Source organism: Canis lupus, chromosome 10, assembly GCF_048164855.1.
Source record: "Canis lupus baileyi chromosome 10, mCanLup2.hap1, whole genome shotgun sequence".
Taxonomy (NCBI): Eukaryota; Metazoa; Chordata; class Mammalia; order Carnivora; family Canidae; genus Canis; species Canis lupus.
The window spans coordinates 14,043,489-14,068,301 of record NC_132847.1 but is presented as its reverse complement, the minus strand read 5'-3'; the positions used below and the strand labels follow the sequence as shown (position 1 = coordinate 14,068,301).

Sequence of the window (24,813 nt, the reverse complement as noted above, 5' to 3'; positions counted from 1 at the left end):
GCATGCTCCCTCCTCTGGTGGTGCTTACATTCTAGTATCAGAAGCAGACAAAAACAATTACAGTAATGAATACAGATAAATATAGACAATCAGTGGGATGTTTTGACACCCCTAGATCACTACAAAAGGACGACTCTTTTATATATATAGTAGAGAAAACTTTTATTTTTATTTATTTTATATTTTGTTGTTTATTTATTCATGAGAGACACAGAGAGGGAGAGAGCAAGAGAGAGATAGAGAGAGAGGCAGAGACACAGGCAGAGAGAGGAGAAGCAGGCTCCATGCAGGGAGCCGGACGTGGGACTTGATCCCTGATCTCCAGGATCATGCCCTGCCCTGGGCTGAAGGCAGCGCAAAACCGCTGAGTGCCCCACTCCCATCCCACTCCCCCACTCCCAGCCCCACTGGGCTCCCAGCTGCCCCAAAAGACTCTTTTTTAAAAATTAGAGGTGGGAGGTTATGAGGAAAGCCTTTAGCCTTTACACATTTCACTGGACTGAATTATCAAAGTAGTTTGAAAATGTCAATCGGCTTCTCCAAAATGGTAGTCGTTCCTTTTACATATAAGAAATGGTTCCGGGATACCTGTGTGGCTGAGTCAGGTGAGCCTCTGCCTTTGGCTCAGGTCATGATCTTGGGGTCCTCCTATCTGGCCCCGGGTTGGGCTCCTTGCTCGGTGGGGAGTCTGCTTCTCCCTCTCCCTCTGCCCCCTCCCTACTCATTCTCTCTGTCTCTACTCTCTTTCAAATAAATAAATAAATAAAATCTTTTTTTTAAAGAAATGGTCCCAGTATAATTTTAGATCTACACTTACAGGTAGAAATCCTATCTTCTTACCCAAGGAAAATCTTGGCTTGAATGTCATGGCAGCCACTCAGAAAACGAAGAGAATACTAATACTAATTTGTCGTTAATTTTGGAGCTCGTCCTCTAAAATTAAAAAGTTTTTTAAAGTCTTAATTCAGAAAACACCGAGGTTTAAAATAACGTTTTTCTGATTACAAAATACCTGCATGCTTATTATAGAACACCTGGAAGTCATAAAATTACAAAGATAGCAAAAATCCGTAATTCTATCGCCATAGCTACTGTGGATGCTTTGATGCGTTCCCTTCCATTTTAAAAACGCCTCTGTATATTTGTTTCCCCAGTTGAGACAGAATTTCTACGTGATTTCGCAAACTGAACTTTGCATTTAAAAATAGAGCGAGCTCTTGCCAGGTCATTAAATACTCTTCCTAAACCCGATCCTTGTGAAACTGCATCTCCAACTGGAATCCTCCCCAGGAAGGGCCCTTCGCCACACGGAGCCCTCCAGGCACCCCACCCAGGCTCCGCACCTCGAGGCTAGACAGAGCGTTAAAGGAACCGGGTCCCCGTGACCCCGGCAGGTGCTGCGCGGCCCCTCCAGGGAGGGAGCCTGGTGTGGGACTCAGCAAGCCGCGGGGGCCTCGGAGCGCGGAGTCCCGAGCGTTCGGCCAGGTTGCCCCGGCGCCCACGCGGGAGGCGCCCACGCGGGAGGCGCCCGGAGATGCCCAGCGCGCACCCCGCTCCCGGCGCGCCGAGGCTCCGCGTCTCCGCGTCTCCGCCGGCCCCGGCCCCGGCCCCGGCTCGGCCTCGGCAGCGGCGGTCGGCCCGGGCCGCGCCCTCCGCGGGCCGCTGGGCTGAGCGTGGGCGGAGCGCGCCCCGGTTCCGGGCCGCCGGACCGCCCCACCCCTCCCCGCACCCTCACCCCCACCCCCACCCCACGCCACGCCGGGAGCGCGCAGGCGCGGCGGCGCCGGAGTCCCGCGCACGGTCCCGGAGGCCGCGGTGGCAGCCGAGCCCCCGCCCCCCCGCCGCCGCCGCCGCCGCCGCTCGCCATGGGCCCGGGTCGCCGGCTGCTGCTGCCTCTGGCGCTCTGCGTGGGGCTCGGCGCGCTCGCGCCTGCCGCGGGGGCCTCGGGCGTCAGCAGGCGAGGCCCCACCGTGACCGCCAAGGTGCCTGGTGGGCGGCCGGGGGCCGGGGCCGGGGGCGGGGGCGCTGCCCGGGGAGGCCTGGGGGAGCGCGCTGGGCCCTTGGAACTTCGTCTCGGGCGGGGGTCCGACGTGACAGCGGGGGGGGGGGGGGGAGCTTCCGGAGCCTGCGGGCTGTTTCTCCAGGAAGGAGGCGGCCCGAGTACTTCCTTCGGCGGCGTGGCGAGGACTCGGGAATAGAAGCGGGAGGGGGGGGCGCGGAAGAGACTCGCTCGGAGCCGCGGGGGTGCAGGGGGCGCCGCCGCCACCCGCCGCGGGGAGTCCGGGTCCCGCCTCTGTCCTGGGGCAGCCGGTGGGCTTCGCGAGCCCTGCGGCGGCGGGGGGGGCGGGTGCGCGCTGGCAGCGGCGGGGGGGGGGGCGGTGCGCTGGCAGCGGGGTGGGGGGGGGTGTGCGCTGGCAGCGGGGGGGAGGGGGGGTCGTGCGCTGGCAGCGGGAGGCGGGGTGCCTCGGATGCTCGGAGACGGACCGGAGCCTGGGAAGGTGCTAGGCCCACCAGGCTTTCCATCCCCGTAGGGAAGGCCAGGCGGGTGGGACATCGGCCTTGGACTACGTCTCTCCACCTTCCACCTTCGGTGCTTTTTCCTGCGTGTTACTCAGGTTAGAAGATAATGGGAGGGTGTGGAGAGAGACAGAGCCAGGGAGGAAGGAAGGGTGGGGGGGAATGATTGGGTGCCCCTAATCACCACTTCTAGAAAAACCCCCTGGCAGCAGGGTCTTGGAATCTGGAAGGAGGAGCAGCTGCAAGTTGTTTTGATAATACGTCCTCCGAAGTTTGCCAGCGGGAATGATACTGTTGAACCAGAAGTAGAGTGCTTACATCTTCTTACCACAGACCTCACCTGACATGGGGGGGGAGGCTTGTGGAGGGGAAGGTCCCCCCAACATGTGATGTAGCCAAAGAATGAACGGAAAGGCCATACCATGCTGCAGGTGTATGTGTGTGTCAGGGAGAAACTTAGGCCCATTGTTTGGAACACTGAGTCTACTCCCAGCCCCTTGATATTTTGGGCTTGAGAAATTGAGAAATGGCTTGTCCAAGGCCACGGAGCTGAATGGGTGGGGAGGGGGATTCTTTCAGTCTGCAGATACAATTTGGGTCTTTCAATATACAATCATAAGCATAAAATTCATAAAATGATAAAACATACTAGTCCCCTCCTGTCTGCAGGGTATAAGCTCCAAAACCCCCTTCGAATTCTGAAACCAGGATAGTAGGAAACCCCTATACTACACTTTTCCCTATACGTACATACCTATCAGAAAGTTTAATTTAATAATTAGGCACAGTAGGAGATGAACAACCCTAACTGATAATAAACTAGAATAATGATAACAATATAGTGTGAGAAGTTATGTGAATGTTGTCTTTTTCCAAATGCCTTATTGTGCTCATCTTTCTTCTTGTGAGGATGGGAAATGATAAAGCGCCTGATAAGATGAAGGGAGGTGACTGTGTAGGCAGATGTTAGGCTCCTACTCATTTCCTGACCGCAGCTTGCAGCTCCAAAGGAGAACCATCTACTTCTGGAATGCGGTTGAGGTGAATAACTGAACCTTGGGAAAATGGAAACCATGGGCGAGGGGGCGGAGACTACTGTAAACCCTTCTATAGACTGGGTGACAATTTAAAAACACCTGGAGGTAAGAAAAACCAGTCTGGCAAACACTTGGAAGGGAAGGGAGCTGCAGGTGCAAAGGCCTCTGGCCAGGAAAGCCAGGAGAGTTCAGAGGGTAGAGAGGGGACAGGCTCTGGCCCAGGGGAGAGAGGGGAGCATCTTGAGGTAAGACTGGAAGGGTGATCAGCAGCAAAATCGTGGAGGGCCTTGAAGGCCCCAGTTAGAAGTGGGTTTTGAGAAGGTTAATCTTGGAATTCCAGGTCTTAGTCTAAGGGCAGTTAGAGCGTTCAGGCTGCATGTTAGAGTCCAGATGGTGGTGGCCTGGATTTGAGTGGTAACTTTGGAAACGGGGAATCGTGTGTGTGGAAGGGGGTGGGGGGAGGATGTGAAATAGTGTAACAGGACTTGCTGACGTTTTAGATGGGGGTGGGGGAAACAAAGTAGAATTGCCAGATAAAACAGAAGATTCCCGGGTAGGTGTGAATTTCAGATGAACATGAATAATTTCTAAGTGTGAATATATCCCCTGAGATACCTGAGAACAGATATCACCAGGGAAGCTTTTAAACCTCCCAGTGCAGAGACCCACCCCAGATCAAGTCCATCACCATCTGTGTGGATCTGTGTGTAGCCCTGGCTGGGAACATCTAGAAGGGGGTGCAAGAGGGGAAGAAGCTGGTGGTTGCAGGAGGGGAAGGGTGGAACATCTCTGCTCCTAGGCTAGGGTGCTGTCACTTAAGTTTTCCTGCACTCTATTCTCAGTAATGTGTCTCTGTTCCTTTGCTACAAATTTCTCAAGTTCTAAAAGCTCACTGTGTAGACAAGTCTTCTGCAGATTTGACCCTGTTGAAGGACTTTTTCAGTGGACTTATTAAAAGAACTAAATCTACAGGAAAATAGAGATTTCAACAATTATTTCTCTTGAGTTCGGAAAAGTAGATAAACTGGCCATTGCCCTAATGTTTTCCCCATCGTCCTTTCTTTTTCCTCTCATTTCATTTAAAAATAGGACTCTGTACTAAGAGAGGTGTGCTGGGCGGTCCCCCATGGGGCTTCAGCGGCGCTCAGCGGCTCCCACCTCAGCTGCCTGCGGGGCCCCGCCCAAGGAGACTCAGGTCCATGCTCTGGCTCACTGGTCTCCAGATCCACCCGCTGTTCGCAGCCCTGCGCTTGTCAGCACATGCCATGGGTCCTGTGCAAGGTCAGGCACCGTGACTGGGAGTGCTGGGAGTGCACCTTTCCAGCTGCACTCAGGGCCCAACTTGCTGGCACTTTCTACAGCATGGAGTGGCCATGTGGCTACAGCCTGGTGCCCCTGGGCAGTGATTAATGTGTGAAGTTCCATTTCATCCTCTGTAAGTGGAGACAGTGATAATATCTACCTAGGAATGTTTTTGCATATTAGATGTGATAAAGCAGGTAAAGTGCTTAGCCGTGATTTAAGAGGTCATTTGTTACTGTTGTTTATGTTACCTTGTTAATGCTCCCGTGAAACTGCAGCCCTGAAAGGAAGGGTCATCTGTCGAACAGATGAGGAACAGGAGCTTAGAGCTGAATTAACTCGCCCAAGGTCCCCCAGCCAGTTAGTGGTGGGGTAGGGGGGGCCTGGGAGGGCTGGGGGGCTTGGGGGGTGGGGAACAGTTTGCTCACGTATTTGGTTGGTGTCTGCCCTAGCTGCTCTGGAAATGGAAGCAGGATTAAACTTATAGGGGTTAGGATCAGGCTGTGTGAGTGCCTGTTTCCTCTTCTCTCTTCTCCCTACCTCCAGTAACACATAATTTTCAAATGACTTCGAAAGGCAGCCCTCAAGGGAAAAGAGAAATGACTCAGCTTGCTCCTGAAGTGCAGTGTGGAATCCCCTGACCACCTCTGCCAGGAAGCCCACCCTGATCCCCACAGATAATCATCACCCCTGACCATGACGTTTCATCTGTCCAGGGGTGTGTGCCCTGGTCCTCATGTAGCATCACTTCGCATTGAACCACTCACCATTTTTTGAGTACCTGCTTGAGCCCAAGCAGTGCCAGGCACTGGGGATCTCAGAACACCATTTCTACCCCTTAGGGGGTTCCCTGCCTGGACTGAGAGAGCCATACGCAGGACAAATCACAGCCCAGTCAGCTGCAGCTGCGGACTGCAGTGTTGGCTTTCACTCTCCTTGGTGGGAATCCTTGGTGAATCACTGGGGGTGGTGGGGGTGGGGGTGGGTGGGAGGTGGGGGCTTATTCCCATTCTTGTCCCTGGAGGCCACTCCCCTCCCTGCAGGCCTGCTTTGCATCACACCTCCCCCCAGAAGCTTTTCCTCACCCTTAGCATCCCTCCAGGCCCGGGGATGCAGTGTTCTTGTGTACCTGTAGTCTGTGGAAGCTTTGATTTTTATCATTTCCGATGGAGTCGGGAAAAGTCTGCTGTATTTTCTTGTTGTCAGTCATGAAGTGGAAGGACACTGCACTTTGGAAAAAAGCCATATTAGTATGTGCACTAGGCTGCATGTCAGCAAGGCAGATTTTTATTGAAGAGTTTTGTGGGATAACAGGCTCCTTTTCTTCCTCTTCTCCTGCTACTCTCCCACGCTTTACATGCTCCTTGCTGTCTAAACACACACCGGCTTTATTTTCTCATCTGTATTTTCAAAGTCTGGCAGGCTTTTCTAGTGTCTTGCATGGTGTTCCTTTAAGATTCTGTCCTTGATTCTTCTCCTGGTGCTGCTTCCCTTTTGCCTGTTACTGAATTCACTCCTTGGCTTGGGAATCCCTTTGGAGAAACTGCTTCTCTGTGACACCAGCTCTGCGCCACCAGGCTCCTGGTTTGTTCCTGCTGCTTCCTGTCCCCGAGCCATGCTGTTGTTCTCCTCAAGCACCCTGCTCATCTCAAGGGCACAGTCTTCTATGCATTCTGTAAAGTTCTGCCGTATAAATAATAATCCAATTTTGGTTGCTGTGGCCATGTGAAAATTCTAAAATGCCACATGGAACACTAAATATCACATCACCCCATGACAGACGTGCTGATGTATTGGCAGAAGCTCTTGTCTTGAACTAAAGCTTGACAGTCTTTACTTCATGATTTTTCTCAACTGTAAGACATCTTTTTTCTTTGACAACCCTTCTTATATTTTTTAAAGTCATCTCTTGAATGTCTTTTTCCCCCCCTTTCAAATAGTAAATTGGTTCCTATAATCTAAACTCGCTAAAGAATGCCCTTCGACTCCGTAGCCTTTTCAAGCATTCTACTCATCCTAACATGGTGATTGGTGAAGCAAGACGTAGATAAATTTCGTTTTGGATGAAACAGTTTTTTGAAAAAAATAGTTCAAGCAAACTTGTGAGGTTCATCTGCACAAAAAGTGACCCCCACTCACTTCTGGGTACGTGTCTTCTTTCATCTATTCTAAAATGTGCCGCAGGGAGAATAACACAGTATCCCCGTATGACTTTGGGGAGCATGAGGGCTGAGTGGGGCATCTGAGGTTGCAGGGTAAATGGCTTTGTCGGGGGTCTGCACCAGGCTGGGGACCTGGTGCCTTCCAGGGCTCCGAAGTGAGGGGCAGGCCTTTCGGAGGACTCGCTGTGCCTCTTGATGTCTTGAGTTCCCTTGACAGCAGAGGTCTACGGAGAGTGCCCTGGGAACTGGACACTGTTTGAAGTCCTCCCCCCCCCCCCCCAAAAAAAATCTGGATGGTGAAAGTACTTCTTGCCTCAGCAGTGGTTCTCTGCCGCCAGGATCCAGAGCATCACCTTTCAGAGGAGCGCAAAGCTGGCAACCGGGAGGTAGCCGCAGTGCCCCGGGGGGCCGTGCCGGGGTCCTGGAGTTTGCAGAGGCCTCACTGGCTGCTTCCGGCATGCCATGCCGGGTCAAACTTCAAACCCGGTGCCTGGCCCAGAGGAGGTGCCAACTATATGTTTGTGGAACGAGCATTTTTACAGGTGGAAAGCACCCACATGATGGATTTCGAGCTCCTTTATAAGCTGCTGGGGCGGGTGCACAGGGCTTTCACCCCGAATGCATTCTCAGATTTTACCTTTCACTTCCCCTGTGGTCGTGGCGCTCCCCGCCGTAACCCTCTGCTCTGCCATTCACCCACTCGCAGGTCTTCTTCGATGTGAGGATCGGAGACAAAGATGTTGGCAGAATTGTGATTGGCCTCTTTGGAAAGGTTGTGCCTAAGACCGTGGAAAATTTTGTCGCTCTGGCAACAGGGGAGGTATGTCTCAGTTTTCGATCCCTTAGCACAAAAGGGAGTCTTCCTTTGTGTAAGCCCCATGGAAAGATGTCTTCTGGGAAAATAAGTGTTGATTTAGCAGGTCCGATGAGCCCGAGACATCTTACAATATTTTATTTTCCTACAAAATTTCGCTCTTTGGTCGCTCAGTGTCCTTGGGGTTCTAGAAATTGAGAGGAACCAACAGCATGTGAAAATACAGATTGCTCTCATTTCACTTCCATTCACATGGAAGTACTGCTCTTCTTCCGTGGTTGACTTCTTTCTTTATTTGGGGTCCGTCAGTGATGCATTTCTACCAGTAAATCCTTGCAGAGGATTTACTAATTCTGTAGCTAGTCCGTGTCATTTTCTCATTTGTCACGTCCAGATTAATACTGGGGTTCATCTTGCAGTATGGGTTCTCTCTACTCATATATTCAATTGCCATAATCTCTTTAGAAAGGATACAGCTATAAGGGAAGCAGATTTCATCGTGTCATCAAAGATTTCATGATTCAAGGAGGAGACATCACCAGTGGAGACGGCACCGGCGGTAACAATGCCTTTTCTATTTCTCCTTTCCTGCTCGCCAAACCAAAACCCAAGATCAAGTCCCTGAATTGAATTCCCAGATGTAAGAAACAAATTCCTCGGGACCCCCAAACGAATTCTTCAGAAGGACAGGGTTCAGGAAGGGGGGCTCATCACCCAAAATCTAGTCACAGGGACGAATGCTCATGGCCTTCCAACTTGAAACCAAATTGCTTTGCTCGTTACCTTTCCACAGTGGAGATACATTCCTGCAGGAGACTGTTCAGCAGTTATTAAACTGCTAGGCTCCGGGTGGGCAGCAGAAGAGAAAGATGCCCGTCCCCAGAAGGAAAGGGAGGATGTGGAAGTGTGCGCACACCGGGGCGGCAGCCAGCTAGGGCCTTGGATGTGGCGGCGGAGGGCTGGGGGCAGCATTCCCCGCAGGCGAGACTCGAGTTGAGGTGGCAGGCTTGCGGGTGGATTTATCCCTTTTGTTCCAAATTCTTCCATTCTTCTGGTCAGCTTTCCTAATAATAATAATAATAATAATAATAATAAGTAATCATGAGTTGTCAAAATGATACATTTTTATAAGCAAAGCTAGAGTTCTGTGAAGCACAAATAATTAAATTTATGGAATGTCAAAAAACTCCTGAGCTTATTGTTCCTCGTTGGGGGCACACACCCACCTCTCTGGACTGTTTTCCCTCGGAACTCTAGTGACTTCTTTTCCTGAACACACACAATGTCTCTCACTACACTAGAATTTCAGTTTACTTCAGGTTTAAGATTTTTAATTCAGCAAATACTCGTTCTCATGCATTTAACTTGTTAACTTTTTAAAGAAACTCGTAGGCCCGTTTTCAGGCATTACTGCTAATTTTATGTTTATTGCCATGACTTATTTATAACAAAATGGCTACCATTAAAGACTTAGATCTGCCAGGGCCTTCAGGAAAATTATTTTTAGTCCTTGCAAAAATGCTGCAGGGGATGGGGATGGAGAATGGAGCAGAGAAACATGTTCAGGTTACTTGGGTCAGTGGGGTTGGGGAGGATGCCCAGGAAAGCAATCCTTCCTCCCCCACTGCCATAGAGCTGGGTCGCAGGTGGAAAAGCCTGCAGCTTGAGTAGCAGTGCCCTTGAGACTGGAATCCCACTCTGCAGCCCTGGTGCCCGACAGGAACAGTGACTGAGCTTTACTGTGTCCTCTCTTCTGGCTTTTCTCTCTTTGCCTTTCCTGCTGTGTGTGTGTGCGCGCACACATATGTTCAATTGTGTGCACACATGTCTTGAGTTAAAATTCTCTGAGTTTTGGAGGTAGGACCTTTTGGATCACTTAAATCCAGACCAGACCTCTTTGTGAGCAGAGTGTTCCTTCTAGGTCACCTCATCTGTCGCCTACCAATCATCTCTAAATTGATACCCACTTCTGGTCTGTCCAACTGAGTGAGGATTGCCAGCTTGGCACCATGACACGTATTAAGGGTGTTAGAGGGAGTAGATACCTCTGATGGTCTGTGCTCTGGTTTTATGGGGAAAATGTGATCTGCTCTGCTTGATGCTGTGCTGGAACTCCAGTCCATGCTCGTGTTCAGCTCTTCTGCTCAAGGTCGGATCACTCGGGTGCTCCAGTTGCCATCCCCCTCTCTACCCGATGAGCCTGGAAGTTGTCGTGCTGAATGAGGTCCAGGCTGACCTTCCTTGCTTGAATGCTGGCTCAGGAAAGAGCTGCAGTTTTAGTGTCAGAAAGGCACGTGTCTTTAGCGTTCTGCTGTGCAGTGTCCAAGCTCTGTCACTGCTATTTCCTCATTTAAAATGCAATTGAGAATACCTGTTCTGTAGGGTAATGAGGATTAGCTAACAGTCTTCATTGAGTACTGATGGCACCAGGGTTGGGTGCTTAGGGAGGAGTGACCTGAAACCCAGGACAGACATGGAGCCAGTAAGATGGCTCATCCACCTTTCCACGTGACTTTTTGATGTCATCTTGCCCTTTGCTTCCTTCTTATTTCCCAGTGAAATCATTGACTTGCTTGGTCGGGGTTGGAGTCTTGTTTTGAGGCCAGAGGACAGGCCATCTTTAAGGCTTTTGTGTGTTTATCCAAGTCTCTGGTGCCCTGCTTCCCAAAGGAGTGAATTTTACCACTTCTTCTCTTTCTCCTTATGCTTGACCATTTTGTCCCCATGCCCAGCTCCTAGAGGGTTCTGTTAACCAATTCTATTAAAACCTTATGGCTCCCTTAGAAGAATTTACTTTCATATAACATCTGGTGATAACTCCTCTTTTTTTGTTTTCCATTGTGTCTCACCCAGGTATAAGCATTTATGGTGAGACGTTTCCAGATGAAAACTTCAAACTGAAGCATTATGGCATTGGTTGGGTCAGCATGGCCAACGCTGGGCCTGACACCAACGGCTCTCAGTTCTTTATCACCTTGACCAAGCCCACTTGGTTGGATGGCAAACATGTGGTATTTGGAAAAGTCCTTGATGGAATGGTAATGTGATACGTTCATTATTTCTCATTTAAAGCTTTATATAAAGTGAGAGTCCTTTTAGTGATTTATCTTTCTCTTAAAATGTGTGGGTTAGAGATCCATCATTATAGGCCAACTGGGCTCTTCAGAAGTGAATTGTGTATGATATTTTAAACCTGAGGAGCACTGAGGCAGAAGATGGAGACCTGACACCAAAAAACTGAGCGCGTCATTTATATCTCATTACTGGATATAAATAAAAACTCTTTTTTAATGTAACCATATAAAACCCGGGCCCCATATGTGCTTATCGTACATTATTATTCCACATTGTAAAGGAAGGAAATCCTGTCATGTGCTACAACATGGATGAACCTTGACTATGTTGAGTAAAATGAGCTAGTCCCAAAAGACTGTACGATTCCACTTATAAAAGGTATCCAGATACATCCAGATGCATGTAAAATGAAATAGAATGGTGGTTGCCGGGGCCTGGTGGAGAGGAAGAAATGGGGAGTTGGTGTTCAGTGGGTACAGAGTTGCAGTTTTGCAAGATAAAAATTCTGCAGATGAGTTGCACAATAATGGGAATATACTTAAGACTACAGCACTGCACACTCAGGAAGAGATAAGGTGGTACATTTTATGTTATGGGTTTCTTACCATGATTAAAAATAAAATATTAAAAAAAAAACCCTTGAGCACCACATGGTTCAGTACAGAAACAAGTCACCTTCAAAGATGCAGTCAGTAGAGCAACCAAAATTACCAGAGGGAGTTCAGATTCCTGCAGGTATGTCTCAAGGACTATCACAGGGGTCCAATTCATAACCCAAAGAAACACTCCCGCGCTCCTCAAGTCTCTGAAGGACCGATGCTCTCGAAAGGAGCTAAACGTGAGGGTGTGTGCGTTCCACCAGGCTGTGATTTTGACCAGTGGGCCTAACCGGATTTTAAGAAGTTTGTAAACAGGTTCAAACATTCATGCAATGAGCGTTTTTTAATACGTTGTGCTAACTTGTAAGAGAAATGAAGAGTGCGAGTGATGTGTTTTCTTCTTCTGGTCGTGGCTTTTTTTTCTTGCTCTCTAGATCTTCTGTCTTAGTGCCCTGACTCTACCAACTTCCTTCTACCCACTGGGGTGTGTCCTAGGGGACCTGCTGTCTGGTCTCAGAGAACAGTCCTTAACATTTTATGAGTCATAGACTTCTTTGAGAAATTAATGAAAACTATAGACTTTCTCTCCAGGAGGAAAAAAAAAAAAGGTCGGTGTGTGTGTGTTTTAAAGCATTTCAGGGCTCCTGGGTGGCTCAGTGGTTGTCTGCCTTTGGCTCAGGTAGTCATCCCCAGGATCAAGTCCCTCACCAGGCTCCCCTCAGGGAGCCTGCTTCTCCCTCTGCCTGTGTCTCTGCCTCTCTCTGTGTGTCTCTCATGAATAAATAAATAAATCTTAAAAAAAAAAAAATCAAAGCATTTCAAGGAATTTCCAGAATCTCCTGAATTCCAACTCAGAGATCATCTGGGTTGCTTTGTAAGTGCTACAGTTTTCTTGAGCTCACCTCAGACTTCTAGAGTCAGAACCTCCAGAGGTAGGCCCACAAATCAGCATTTTTAAAAACTGTGGGAAAATATACATAGAAATTTCAATCTTAACTATAAAAAAGCATTTTTAAAAATGTTCCACAGGTAATCAAATGGGTCGCCACTGCGTTAGGCCAAGGATTGACTTGGCTGGCACTGTGAAGGCAATGAGATGCTTAGTAGCTATTTTTGTCTCAACCCCGTTTGGGAAACCCATCTGAAGTCAACATTCCTAGTCCTGGACCAGTCTTCCCTCCTTCAGTGTGAAGCACAAGGGGTACATGGGCTTGTGCAGCCTTCCAGGGAGAGAAAGGGCCTTCGTACCACTGGGGGGTTAGAGTCGCTAATTCCACCTCTAGGTTAATGGCTTGGGTCAACTTTATTTATTTATTGGAATTTATTTATTTATTCATGAGAGACACAGAGAGGCAGAGTATAGAGAGTCTGATGTGGGACTCGATCCCAGAATCCTGGGATCACAACCTGAGCTGAAGACAGATGCTCAACCACTGAGCTACCCAGGCACCCAGCTTGGGTCAGCTTTAAAATGGGCAAACCCAGAACAAGCTCTACTTCAAAATCTGCGTTCTGACCCAGGTCCTTAGAGTTGAAACTGACTCATAGTCCATGTTAACTCTTACATTGGGATATAAAGTGGGTAAGAATACATTTTATTAGAGCTGTGTGTTTATGAAAATATCAAGTTATTTTTTAAATATGCTAATTAAAAGAACGTTCTTTCAGTAGCAAGGTAGTGGATAATCTTATTCTGTAATATATAAATTTCCTGAATATTTTAAGTTTTCCATAGTTGGTTTGCATGACTTTGGTATCATGCCAAAAACAAACAAACCTGGTTTCCCACTTGGGCTTTCAGACTGGCCATTGATTTCACCTTTGATCGCCATAGTTGCTGGTGAGAAGTGAACCAGGGGTCTGCTCTTCTCTCACCAGACTGTGGTCCACTCCATAGAACTTCAGGCAACCGATGGGCACGACCGTCCGCTCACTGACTGCTCCATCGTCAACAGTGGCAAGATAGACGTGAAGACTCCTTTTGTGGTTGAGGTCGCTGACTGGTGATAAAACAGGCAGAAAACAAGGAAGACACTCTGGCAGGGATTTGTGTGTGTGTGTGTGTATGTGTGCATGCATGTGTGTGCGTGCACACGAGCTTGCACCCATGTGTGTCTTTTGATTCTCCAAAGTTACTGTTTTGCTTTGTTTTTTCACTTCTGTGTCTCACCCTAGATCACAGGAAAGTTCCAAACATCAACCACTCAGTGTTTAGTTTACATAAATTGTGGTAAATCACTTGTTTAAGGACTTGGCACTTACAAGACCTATCCTCTTCCTCCAATGGTGCTATTTTTAAATTAGAAAACTTTGTATCTTCTGTTTCCTTTTGAACACAATCATTCATTATTTTGCTGAATTAATTGTGATCCCCACAGTGAACGACACTGAAGATTTGTCTGAAGAAGATGCGGTGTGAAGTTTGTTTTTTTGTATTCAAACAGAAATTCTTTGCAGTTAAAGAGAGATTTGATGAGTATAATCTGATATATGTCATAGGGACTTTTACCTGATAAAAGGTGCTCTTGTGTCCTCTATATTAAATGCTTTTTATATAGGTCAACTGTTTTGCAAGTCTTTTTTTTAAGTGCTTTTAAAAATTCATGTACAAAAATATGCAGACTCTAATGTTAACAATGAATAGGCTAGAGAGCGTTCTGTAAATCAAAATGCTAACACAACTGGATAATTAGGGACAGGAATGAACAGAAATAATGCCTAACCACATCCCAAATACCTGAGTGGAGTAATTCACTAATTCTTACTCACTGTAACATTTTTACAAAGTTTCCTTGAGTCGAGTTGCAACAAAAGGACATCTTTTTTTCCCTCCTACACAAGGAAGCATGAAGATTCAGACTGTACTTAAACTAGATGGGAAAGTAGAATCCTGCGGGGGCCACGTTGTAACAGAGCACCTGCTCTCTGTTCAACTTGGAGTGATACCTGCTTCTCTAGGACCCGTGCAGTAAGGACCCCCAGAGTTCCATCTAAATCCATCTCATCAATATAAAAAGAAGAAATAATAAGTCAATAAATTTTGAGAATGACATTTAAAAAAAATTACATCTCCATGGGGACTCCTGGGTGGCTCAGTCTGCTGAGTGAGTGTCTGCTCAGGTCATGATCCCAGGATCCTGGGCTCAAGCCCCACATCAGGCTCCCTGCTGGGAGAGAAGGGGGGGCTGGTTTGCTTCTTCTGCGCCCCCACTCATGCTCTCTACTTCTCTTGCTCATTCACTCTCTCAAATAAATAATCTTTTAAAAAATTCCATCTCTTGAGCTGTATTCTAAGAAAACTGTTTCAACAGGAGATGAAATGTAATGAGCATTCTGTTAATCACTACAACCTTCTTGGTAAACAATTTTTTTTTTTTTTTTTGTTAACAGAAATTTACTGACAGCCTTTGATATACCAGGTAGTAGTTTTGAGTTTTGGAGTATGGTAAGGGGCGGTGAGAAGGGGACCTCATTCTGGAGCAGAGACAGAATAAGGTAGCAAAGAGCGCACTGATGGCGCGAGGTCCCACACATGTGAGCTGGAGCGGCCAGGAGGGGACGCTGGTGGCCAGGGCAGGGCAGCAGTGGGGCAGCACGGCGGGCCTTCCTGGCAGACAGGGAGGCCCCAGTGATGAGGGTCCTCAAGTGGGAAGGAGCAGGTTCCGGCGTGTGCTAGTGTCTGGAAGGCCCAGGGGCTGAGAGGACTGTTCTGCGCCTGGGGGCTGGGGTGGAGTTCTTCCCCATGCCCAGCACATGGGGGGCTATCAGCGTTAAGCTGGGGAAGGGCAGGCCATGGTCTGCATTTAAGGAAGGTTGCTCAGTCTGCTGCAAGGAGGATTTTTATAGGGGAACTAGTATACAAATCAAGAAACTCAAAACATTCACATCCTTTAAAGTCCTGCTCCTGTGACTTTGCTCCGGAAAGTGACATCAGACTGTCATGGGCATCGCTGGTCAGTCCAGCATCCAGTCCCCGTGGCTTGGAGAGGGCCACCTATTTTCTTTGGGGAGTCAGAGCGTTCCCCCAAGCATTTCGTATCGGTGGAGTAGGCTGACTCTACAGATGGGTTAGTATATGGCCTGACAAACTCATTTATTAGCTCACCTGATAATTATTTATCGAGGGCCGCGTAGAGCTGCTAACAGTGGCAGCTCATGGTTCCCATGAAAGAAAACAAATAATAGGAACATATACCGCATAAATATATAATAGGACATCAGGTAGTAAGAAGTCTCTGAAGAGAAACAGCACAGAGAGATGAGAGTCAAGAGGTGGTCTGGGAAGTCCTGAGTGTAGGCTGAAGGAAGTGAGGGCAGCAAGCCACGGTGACGTGGAGGGAAGAGTGTGTGAGAACAGTGGCCCTGGTGATGGGCTGGTAGTTTCAATAAAGATCAGAGTCCAGATATGCAGAGCAAGGGTGGTAGAGGAGTGAGAAAGAGGGAGCAGGAATGTCTGAAAGGCTAACTGGGGCATTCCTTTGTCCTGGGCCTGGTGACTGGCTCAGGAAGAGATATTTGACCTGAGTCATGGTGGTGAGTCTCAACTGTGGGACTTCCAATGGAGATATTGGGACAGAGCTGCTATCTCTCAGGAGCAAGGCCAAGAATGAAATTGGCACAAAGGGAAGCTGATCCGGAAACAAAGAGGTATTCCTGAAGACACCAATCAGCCCCTGAGTCCAGCCATGCCTGAAGCCCATCTCTACCCTTAGATCTTTGGCTCTGCAAGCTAATACTTTTTCTTTCTTTCTTCTTCTTCTTTTCTTTTTTCTTCTTCTTTCTTCTTCTTTTCTCTTCTTTTTTCTTTTCTTTCTTCTTCTTCTTCTTCTTCTTCTTCTTCTTCTTCTTCTTCTTCTTCTTCTTTCTTCTTCTTCTTCCTCTTCTTTTCTTCTTCTTCTTCTTTCTTCTTCTTCTTTCTTTTCTTTTCTCTTCTTCTTCTTCTTCTTTTTTTTTTTTTGCTTCAGCCAGGAAAAATAGAATGCTTGTGACTTAGAACCTAAAATCTTTGTCTAATGGAGCAATATCGAAAAGCTTTGTGTAAAAAGATGTGAATTTGCAGAGGTACCAGGCTGGCTTGGTTGGTAAAGCATGTGACTCTTGATCTTGGGATCATGAATTTCAGCTCCATGTTGGGGGTAGAGTTTACTTAAAAAAATGTGAATTGCAGAATTCTTTATTCTAGCAAAATATTGGAAGCAACCTGAATGTCCCAATATGGTTATGTCATACATCCCATAATAGAATACCATGCGTTCATTAAGATGAATGATAGAAAATTTAGAACAACATGATAAAATGGTCACTTTCAAGAAAAATGGTAGGATTCTGTGTGCAGCATGATGTCAAGTGTGTAAATACACTCTCACAAAGCAAATGCAACAAAATATGAATTGTCATGAAGCAAACGCAAATGGTGAGATTTTTAAACTCTTGAGTTTATATTTTTTGCTTTTTTTGATCTTCCAATTATCCCCTAAGGGGCATTTGTTTTTAATCATTGGGAAAAAAATGTATTTAAAAAACATTTTTAAGGTAACACGGGAGGAAATTGGAAACAAATATGCGTTAGACACAGAAAGTGCTGTAAGTTTCCACGTCAGAGGGCAAGCACATGAGCCCCTGCTTCCTCTGTGCGTGGGGACATGTACTTTCGTACAGTACAGTGGGTTGTATTTTTTTATTAGTATGAGCATAATGACATCTCTCTAGTGACAAAGCAAGAAGGGGTTCATTTTCAAAGGGCTGAAACTCTGAGCACTGAACACACAGGGAGGAAATCGGCAGGCTGTCTACTACACCAGATGACACACCCCCTGCTCAAAGCTGTTTGTTTCTTGAAGGTCACACCTATCAAAAGTATTAGCAGGGATCCCTGGGTGGCTCAGCGGTTTAGCGCCTGCCTTCAGCCCAGGGCTTGATCCTGGAGTCCCGGGATCGAGTCCCACGTCGGGCTCCCTGCATGGAGCCTGCTTCTCCCTCTGCCTGTGTCTCTGCCTCTCCCTGTGTCTTCATGAATAAATAAATAAAATCTTAAAAAAAAAAAAAACATTAGCAAATTCACAACTATAAACTACTGCTTTACAAAAAGCCTATGCTTTCTGCAAAAGCTTTTGAAATGAACAGTTTGCTCTTTTGGCAATCATGCTGTGAAAAGGACACACAGCCAAGGGCGTGTGCAAAATCAGAGGAAAATTATACAGGCTACCACCATCACCATGCCCCAATTATTAAAATTTGGTCCTGAATCACTTTAATAAACAATTTAAAATACTTTGGTATCCTTAGCCGTAAGTTGTCTTATTCCAAATGCTATTTAGCAATTTTAGGGATCTTCAAATAAGATACATTTTAGTAAAACTTATTCCTAGGACACTTTCAAAATTATTAACTACTTCATTTCTGATGAGTTTTTAGATTTTGAACAGAACTCACCAAACTCCTTTTTTAAAAAAAGTTCAGCCGTTTTGAGTTACATAAAGACAAAAACATGGCAAAGATTTTATAGCAGGAAAAGGATTTGTTTTTGTTTTTCAACATTCCTATAATTCAGACAGCTGAAGAAATCTTTGATCTGGAAGGCCTGGAAATTCAAAGCCCCCTTAAGGCATCTTTTTTTTTTAAATTAAGAAAGAGTAAAAACAGTATTTGTAATGGAAAATTTTTGTGCTGTTGAGTACATAACGGCTTTTACTTAGGTCTGTAATTCATCTTGTGGACTTAAGATTGTGGCCAAGCGTAAGTTTTAGGTGTGATATAACATCACCTGCTTGGAGATTTGCTGGCGTTGCTGATATTCTTGAGTGATGGAAAAGTAACTGGCACTAACACAGAACAACAGTGACTAATCACAGGAGCCCTGTCTGGAAGAGGGGGAGAAAAAGGTCCATCTATTAAAGTCAAAACTAAATGCATCACAAAACCGATACATGGAAATTTCATCCCATCACTAGTTCCAACAGAATGCTCAAGAGTCGAGATTTGGAGGTTATGGAGAGGATGCAACATGCCAATATCCCCCCCCCCCCATTGCCCACTTCTGCGGTTTTATTAGGGGCTATCTGTCCCTACACCCATCAATTTTTCAGAAGGTGGGAAGGACTTCTTCCCAAAGCACCCTGGGCATTTAAAGTGCCATGAAAATTCTGGTCCCCTTCCATCCTAGGTGGTAAATAGTACGCCCTGAAACTTTGCTATTCAGATTCGAGAACTTGAGTCTTTTCCTCCAATCTGGACACACACACAAACCAGGTCAGCCTTCTGAGCCACTTCTGGGCACCAGGACCCATCATATGACGGGATGTCAGGAGAGGAATGAGAACTGGTCAGCATGGAGCAGAGAAATTCAAGACTTCATCTATCCCTGTCAGCCGGGAAGTATAGGCCTCTGACAAAGATCTCAGAGCTTCTGAAGTGCCTCCAAACCTTATACAAGCTGTTCCCTCTGCCTTGCAAGTCTCCCTTGCTGCTCCTGTTCCCTGTCACCCTGCAGGACTCAGTACGGGGCTCTCTCTGCAAGCCTTCACTGGAAACTTCTTCAGCTGGGGTTCCCACTGCTTACTTCCAGATGTTTCTCATCTCCTCTTGGACTGGAGGCTCCTCTAAGGATCAGATCTTCACTGTAATCCACCCCTGGTGTTTTACACATAACCGATGCTCAGTGAGTACGTTCAGAGCTAGTAACCCAAACCAGTAGGTCTACATTTATACCATGAGGTACTTAAAATCTCTCAGAAGATTGTATAACATTGGCATTCATCTTTTGACTGTTTCTGCTCCTTTTCAGAGACCGTTACCTTTAAAAAAATACCTTCTGAGTTGAAGTTTGAAGTGTATAGTAGAAGTAGATTGGCAAACATGAGGTAGGTGTCAAACAGTAAAAGGAAAGTTCCAGGTGGCTGTAAGATTTAAGTGGCAGCAGTCTCTGTGGTGGATGGTAGCTGGCTTCGGTGTCATTCCTTGGTTGTGAGCATGGCCAGCTGGCTGGCAGCTGGTGGAGGCCCAGGCCTGAGCAGAGAAGTTTGAATTTGACCTGAGGGGTGATGAGAACCCACTCTCCACAACCGTAAATACTATGGAAGCCAGGTCATCCACCCTAGAAATTCTCATGTTTAAATCCTCATCTGTTGGGGGATTCGTGTGGCCTACCTGACGCAGGACGTGCGGGGTGGCCAGGGAGTAGAGGGTGTGAGATCACAGTACGCCCCACCTGGAAGCTCAGGCTGGTAGCAGTACCATGTACTTTGTGATCAACGCCACGGTTTTGCCCTCTGCTCTGCTCGGTTCCTGACTACAGAGCATCCTCTGACCTTTGTGCGAGAGGTGTGAGAGAATTCAGCACAACTCTGTCACCACGACGGGAAGAATCTAGCTGAGTTTCCTTCTGCTGGTGGGTCAGTGTTGCGCCTCATTTTGCTTTCACGCTGCTGCAGGCATAACTCACAAAGGAAGGGTCGCAGTGTATGGGCTAGAGGAGAGACCAAGAAGGAAAGGATTTATCCCCAAACCTGGAGCTCCCTGGGGATGAGGGTCCCGTTTTCACTCGGGCTGCTACAACAAAGTACCATAGACTGAGTGGTTTATAAACACCATTTTGGAGGCTGGTGGCAGATTTGGGGACGGATGAGGGCTCTCTTCCTGGCTCACGGACTGACACTTTTTCATGGTATCCTTGCATGGTGGACAAGGGGGAAGGGTCTCATGACCTAACCACCTCCTCAAGGCCCACTTCCAAATATCATCACCCTGGGCAGTAGGTCTCAACATGTGAATTTAGGTGGGAGACACAAACATTCCATCTATAGCAGGTCCCAACTTCCCACTCCGAGTCCCAGTCAATGAATGGCATCACCATCCAACCATTGTGCAAGCCCAAAACCCATCCTTGACTTCTTTCTCCCTTCCTTTTACCTTCTGCTTCCAAGTCATCACCAAGTTCATTGGTGGCTGTGCAATACATCTTGAATATCCACATCTCATCCTCTTCACTGCTATCACCTTCCAGGAAAGGGTCATCTCTCACCCAGATTATTCTAGGCACCCCCAGTAGTCTCTCTGCTTCAGATCCTGCACCTGGCCAGGCATTCTCCATAAGCAGCCACAATGATCTTTTAAAAATAAATTGGCTCAAGTGTGATATATCATGTGTCTTACCCTAAATCGCATATTGTTTGTTGATGTCTGCAAGCTGCCTGAAGGATTTTTTTAAAAACTCATGCTTTAAAATGTCTCACGCCTGGGGCACTTGGCTGGCTCAGTCGGAGGAGAGTGCGATTCTTGATCTCCCACTCATGAGTTCAAGTCCCACATGGGTGTAGAGATTATTTAAATAATAATAAAAAAGCTCTAATTTTTTTTTAAATGTCTCATGACTAATAAAAAATAAATGAATGCAAAAGTAAAATTCTTTGTCAATTATACTTCAATAAAGCTGAATAAAAGATAATAAAATAGATTATATTTCTTCTGTGTAAAACCCATCAATGGCTTCCCATTGCATGTAGGCTGCGGGTCAAAGTCTTGAATGCCATCTCCCGAGGGGAGCACTGTGGGATCTGGCCCTTCACTGTCCTCCACACTTACTGGTTTTCTGTGCAGACTTGACGATAGCCTTTTCCTGATTCGGGGCTTTAGAATCTCGTGATGTCTCTGCAACACACTCCCTCCTCCCATTCTTTGCCTGGCTAATTTCTCCAGCATCCTTTAGGTCTCAAGTTCAAAGCCACCTCCTCAGAGAGGATTCCTGCCCTGCTCCAATATAAATTTGGTATTTTCCCTACAGCATAGTACACCTTCATTTTCCTTCACAGCATTTAACACACTTCATAATGACAATTTTGGGGGATTTTTACCCATCCACTATCACATTATTCTGTAAGTTCCATGAAGTCACATTCAAATTCAGATTCAAGTTTAGAAAGATACCAAGGATTTAGAAAGATTTTGTTGCCTGATGTAATGAAGAAAAATTGCCATGAAATAGATATATAAAAGTTCATGGGAAAGCCCTTATCTTTTACTACATTTAAAATACTTTATTAGTTTTCTTGAGATGCTGATGGGTTGTCGTCCTAAAGGTATCACCAGCCTTCTGTTGGAGCCCTCTTGACCATGTTTGATTCTGTCTGCTCCCTCTAGAAGTATTAAGGTTTTTTTTTTTAATTTAAAAAGTTTTTTAAAAAGTTTAAATATTTTAAAAATATGCAACATGAAAATAATTTGAAATGTTCCAGGGTTGTGGTTCTCAAACTTCCTTGTGCATGAGAATCACCTAAAGGCTTATAAGATCTCCAGGCCCCACACTCAGAGAATCTGATTCTGTATGTCTGGGCAAGACCTGAGAAATTATATTTCTAACAATTTCTTGGATGAAGCTGATCCTGCTGGTCCCAGGTCCAAACTTCAAAAAAACCACTGCCCTAGGGTGCCACACAACCATGGCTTCTAAGCACTGATTTAGATTAATCATTTGTTAAGAATGATAGTTTAAGAAATCGTCCAAGGGTGTAGTTACCCAACCCATTACCACTCTGTATCAAATTAGTGAGCAAACTGTAGGAAATTATTGTTTTCAGAATAGTCAGGATGTAATGAAACATTATGGGAATTTGGAAAGATGTTAGCAAATCCTAATTCAAGGTCACCGACTCTGTGGAACCAGCCTTGAGCTGGGTGGGTGCTGGGAACACAGGGTGCTGGCCATCTACTCCTTCACAGAATCTCAGGAGATCTACTCCTGGCCCCACACTAGAGGAGGAGGATAAACAAGTCAGAAGATGCTCCTGCTCTCACAGAGTCCATGTTCTTGGTGGGAGTGCAGGGGGCGGGGGGAGGGGGGAAGACAGTAAACAAACAGAATTACAGATGGTAAAAACTGCTATGAAGTAACAGTTTGCCATACACAAGTCAGAGAAAGACAAACACCATATGATTTCACTTATGTGTGCAACCAAAAAACAAGTGAACAAACAAGCAGATTCATAGATACAGATTGGTGGTTGCCAGTGGGGAGGAGGGTAGGGAGATGGACAAAATAAGTGAAGAGGATGAAGATGTACAAACTTCCAGTTATAAAATAAGTCTTGGAGATGAAAAGTACAGCACAGGGAATATAGTCAACAATATTGTAATGACGGATGGTGGCAGATGATGACTGCACCTAACCATGGTGAGCACTGAGTAATGTATAGGATCGTTGAGTCATTATAATGCATGCTGGAAACTAATATATGTCAACTCTACTTCAATACTGAAGATTTAAAAAAAATCATGGTGCCAGGGACGCCTGGGTGGCTCGGTGGTTGAGCATCTGCCTTTGGCTCAGGGTGTGATCCCGGGGTCTTGGGATCTACTCTCACATTGGGCTCCCCATGGGGATCCTGTGTCTCCCTCTCCCTATGTCTCTGCCTCTCTCATGCATAAATAAATAAAATCTTAAAAAAAGAAATCATGGTGCCAAGTGGTGTGACCTAAGAGGGGCTCTTTGTGGAGGTGATGTTGAAGCTCTTCAGGTGAGAATGAGCATCTTCTCAAGGGAGAAAGGCGTATTTCAAGCAGAGACCAGCAGGTCCTAAGGAGGGACCAAGGTTAGCAAGTCCTGGGGACTCAAACACTAGTGTCACCACTTCAATGAATACCAGCAACAGGAGAGCAAAGGAACTTGGAGATGCTGGCAGGAGTTGTAGCTTTAAGTGGGAATGAAACTCCTGGAAGATTTTGACCAAGTACATAATCTGATGGACACTTTAAGAAGACATCTCTGGCTCTTGTGTGCAGAATGGACTGTAGAGAAAGAAGCAGAGAGATCTGGGAGGAGGCTGCTGCTGGGAGCACGGAGCGTGGCTGAATCAGGCAGGATGGGGCAGCACCCCGTAACCTGCAGTATCATGCAGAAACATCAGCAACTGTTACAAGCCTAGCTCTTTCCCACCTGGGCACTCACATGTGGTTCAGAAATGCACCTAAATATGAAGAGTCAGAATGGGAAGCTGATGAGGGACTGGATTAACCTGAACTGAGGGGTCTAAGTCTCAAATCCTGGTAGCCTTGGTCAAACTGTTCAGTCTTCCTAGCCTCCATTTTTCTCTTTAAAGTGAAATGGTAAGAATACAAACCTCATAAAGATGTCATGAGCCTTCGGGGGACAATCTATGGACAGAATTCAGCCTCATACCTTTTGGCGCCCAAATGAGGGCGCAGTCCTACTAGCTACTTACCATAATCCCTCTGATCTTCACTTTCTTCTTCAGAGTTCATAAGAAGTTTGTAAGGTGATAGTGGAATAAGGTCTGAAAAACCCTAGTCTAATAATATGTGGCACACAGTAGGAGCTCAGTACACAGGGGTGTCTACATAAATCGAGCATCAAAGCTGGAGACCCTGCTGAGGTCCCTCTGCCTGATGATGGGAGAGGAGTGAAGACAGAAAATGCTTCACATTTTAGAGGTCAGACTTCCAGCTCTACCCTAGGACATAAAACCAAGTTTTTCTCTAGATAATTACACAGACTTCAGGGGTTTAACATTTGAACGCACCCTCCTTCCCCTCGCACACAAATAAATGCCTCTTCACCCTGACCAGAGGCCAGAGTTTCACTAGGCATGCATGTGGGCAGAAAACAAAAATGTTGCAGAAATAGCAGTTGTGCGTTAGCGTCTGCTTCTTCCCTGGGTTTCCGCTGCTGAATTCAAGATCCGTAATTATCATCGAGGATGAAAACCACAACAAAGCCCAGATGAAAAGGACGGCTTCAGAGCGGAGTACGGAGACTGGCGAGCACAGCCTTACTCCCTGAACATTCTATCTGATTCAGTTAAACAGAAACATTACTCTCTAGTAAATGCCCGAACTCCCCAAACAACGATTACGTCTCTGTTCTTCAGAGGCCAAACGCAGTGCCTTCATGTGGCGAGGGAACTCACGGGCACGCCACTGAACGAGTGGGTGAGTAACCGAACACATATTCAGGTAGGCCGTCATGAGGCCACTACTCAAAGCTGTCACCCTCGCTGCTTCTGCAGGTCCTGCCACCATCTGAATCTTTCTGTTCCACCACCCACCCCCAAATTCATACATTGAAACCTAATCCCCAATGTGGCGGTGTTTGGAGGTAAGGGCCCTTAGGAGGCAAGGACTGGGTGCCCTTATAAGAGACTCCAAAGAGAGTCCTCGCCCCTTTACTGCCACACGAGGACATAGGAAAGAGAACCCCACATCAGACACCAAGTGTGTCGGTGCCCTATCCTGGACCTCCCAGCTGGGAGGAATGAATTTGGGTGCTCATTAGCCACCGTGTCCATGCTGTGTCTGTT

At 46.7% G+C, this 24,813-nt stretch overlaps 1 protein-coding gene and 2 long non-coding RNA genes across 14 annotated transcripts in view; 2 read left to right on the top strand and 1 right to left on the bottom strand.

Annotated features, from left to right (window-relative positions):
• The first annotated feature begins 1,827 nt into the window (after positions 1-1,827).
• On the top strand, positions 1,828-14,069 carry PPIC (peptidylprolyl isomerase C). Of its 4 annotated transcripts, none has more exons than XM_072840766.1 (5): positions 1,828-1,982; positions 7,725-7,838; positions 8,298-8,391; positions 10,686-10,870; positions 13,385-14,069. In XM_072840766.1, exons 1-5 carry the CDS (start codon positions 1,866-1,868, stop codon positions 13,511-13,513), a joined length of 639 nt encoding a protein of 212 aa, XP_072696867.1. In that variant the 5' UTR covers positions 1,828-1,865; the 3' UTR covers positions 13,514-14,069. The 4 variants fall into 4 exon arrangements, with proteins under 4 accessions (XP_072696867.1, XP_072696868.1, XP_072696865.1 ...); XM_072840767.1 differs by lacking the exon at positions 1,828-1,982 and adding an exon at positions 3,466-3,558; XM_072840764.1 differs by lacking the exon at positions 1,828-1,982 and adding an exon at positions 7,297-7,560.
• Positions 6,087-24,813, bottom strand: LOC140641237 (uncharacterized). The gene is made up of 2 exons (XR_012037772.1): positions 23,719-24,813; positions 6,087-8,896 (listed from the first exon to the last, which is right to left on the bottom strand). It is a non-coding gene; the product is annotated as an uncharacterized lncRNA (long non-coding RNA).
• LOC140641236 (uncharacterized) overlaps positions 24,293-24,813 on the top strand; it is a 34,359-nt gene continuing 33,838 nt past the window's right edge. For all 9 annotated transcript variants that reach the window (XR_012037767.1, XR_012037770.1, XR_012037771.1 and 6 more), the window contains exon 1: positions 24,293-24,445. This is a non-coding gene — a long non-coding RNA (uncharacterized lncRNA). The remainder of the gene's footprint in view (positions 24,446-24,813) is intronic.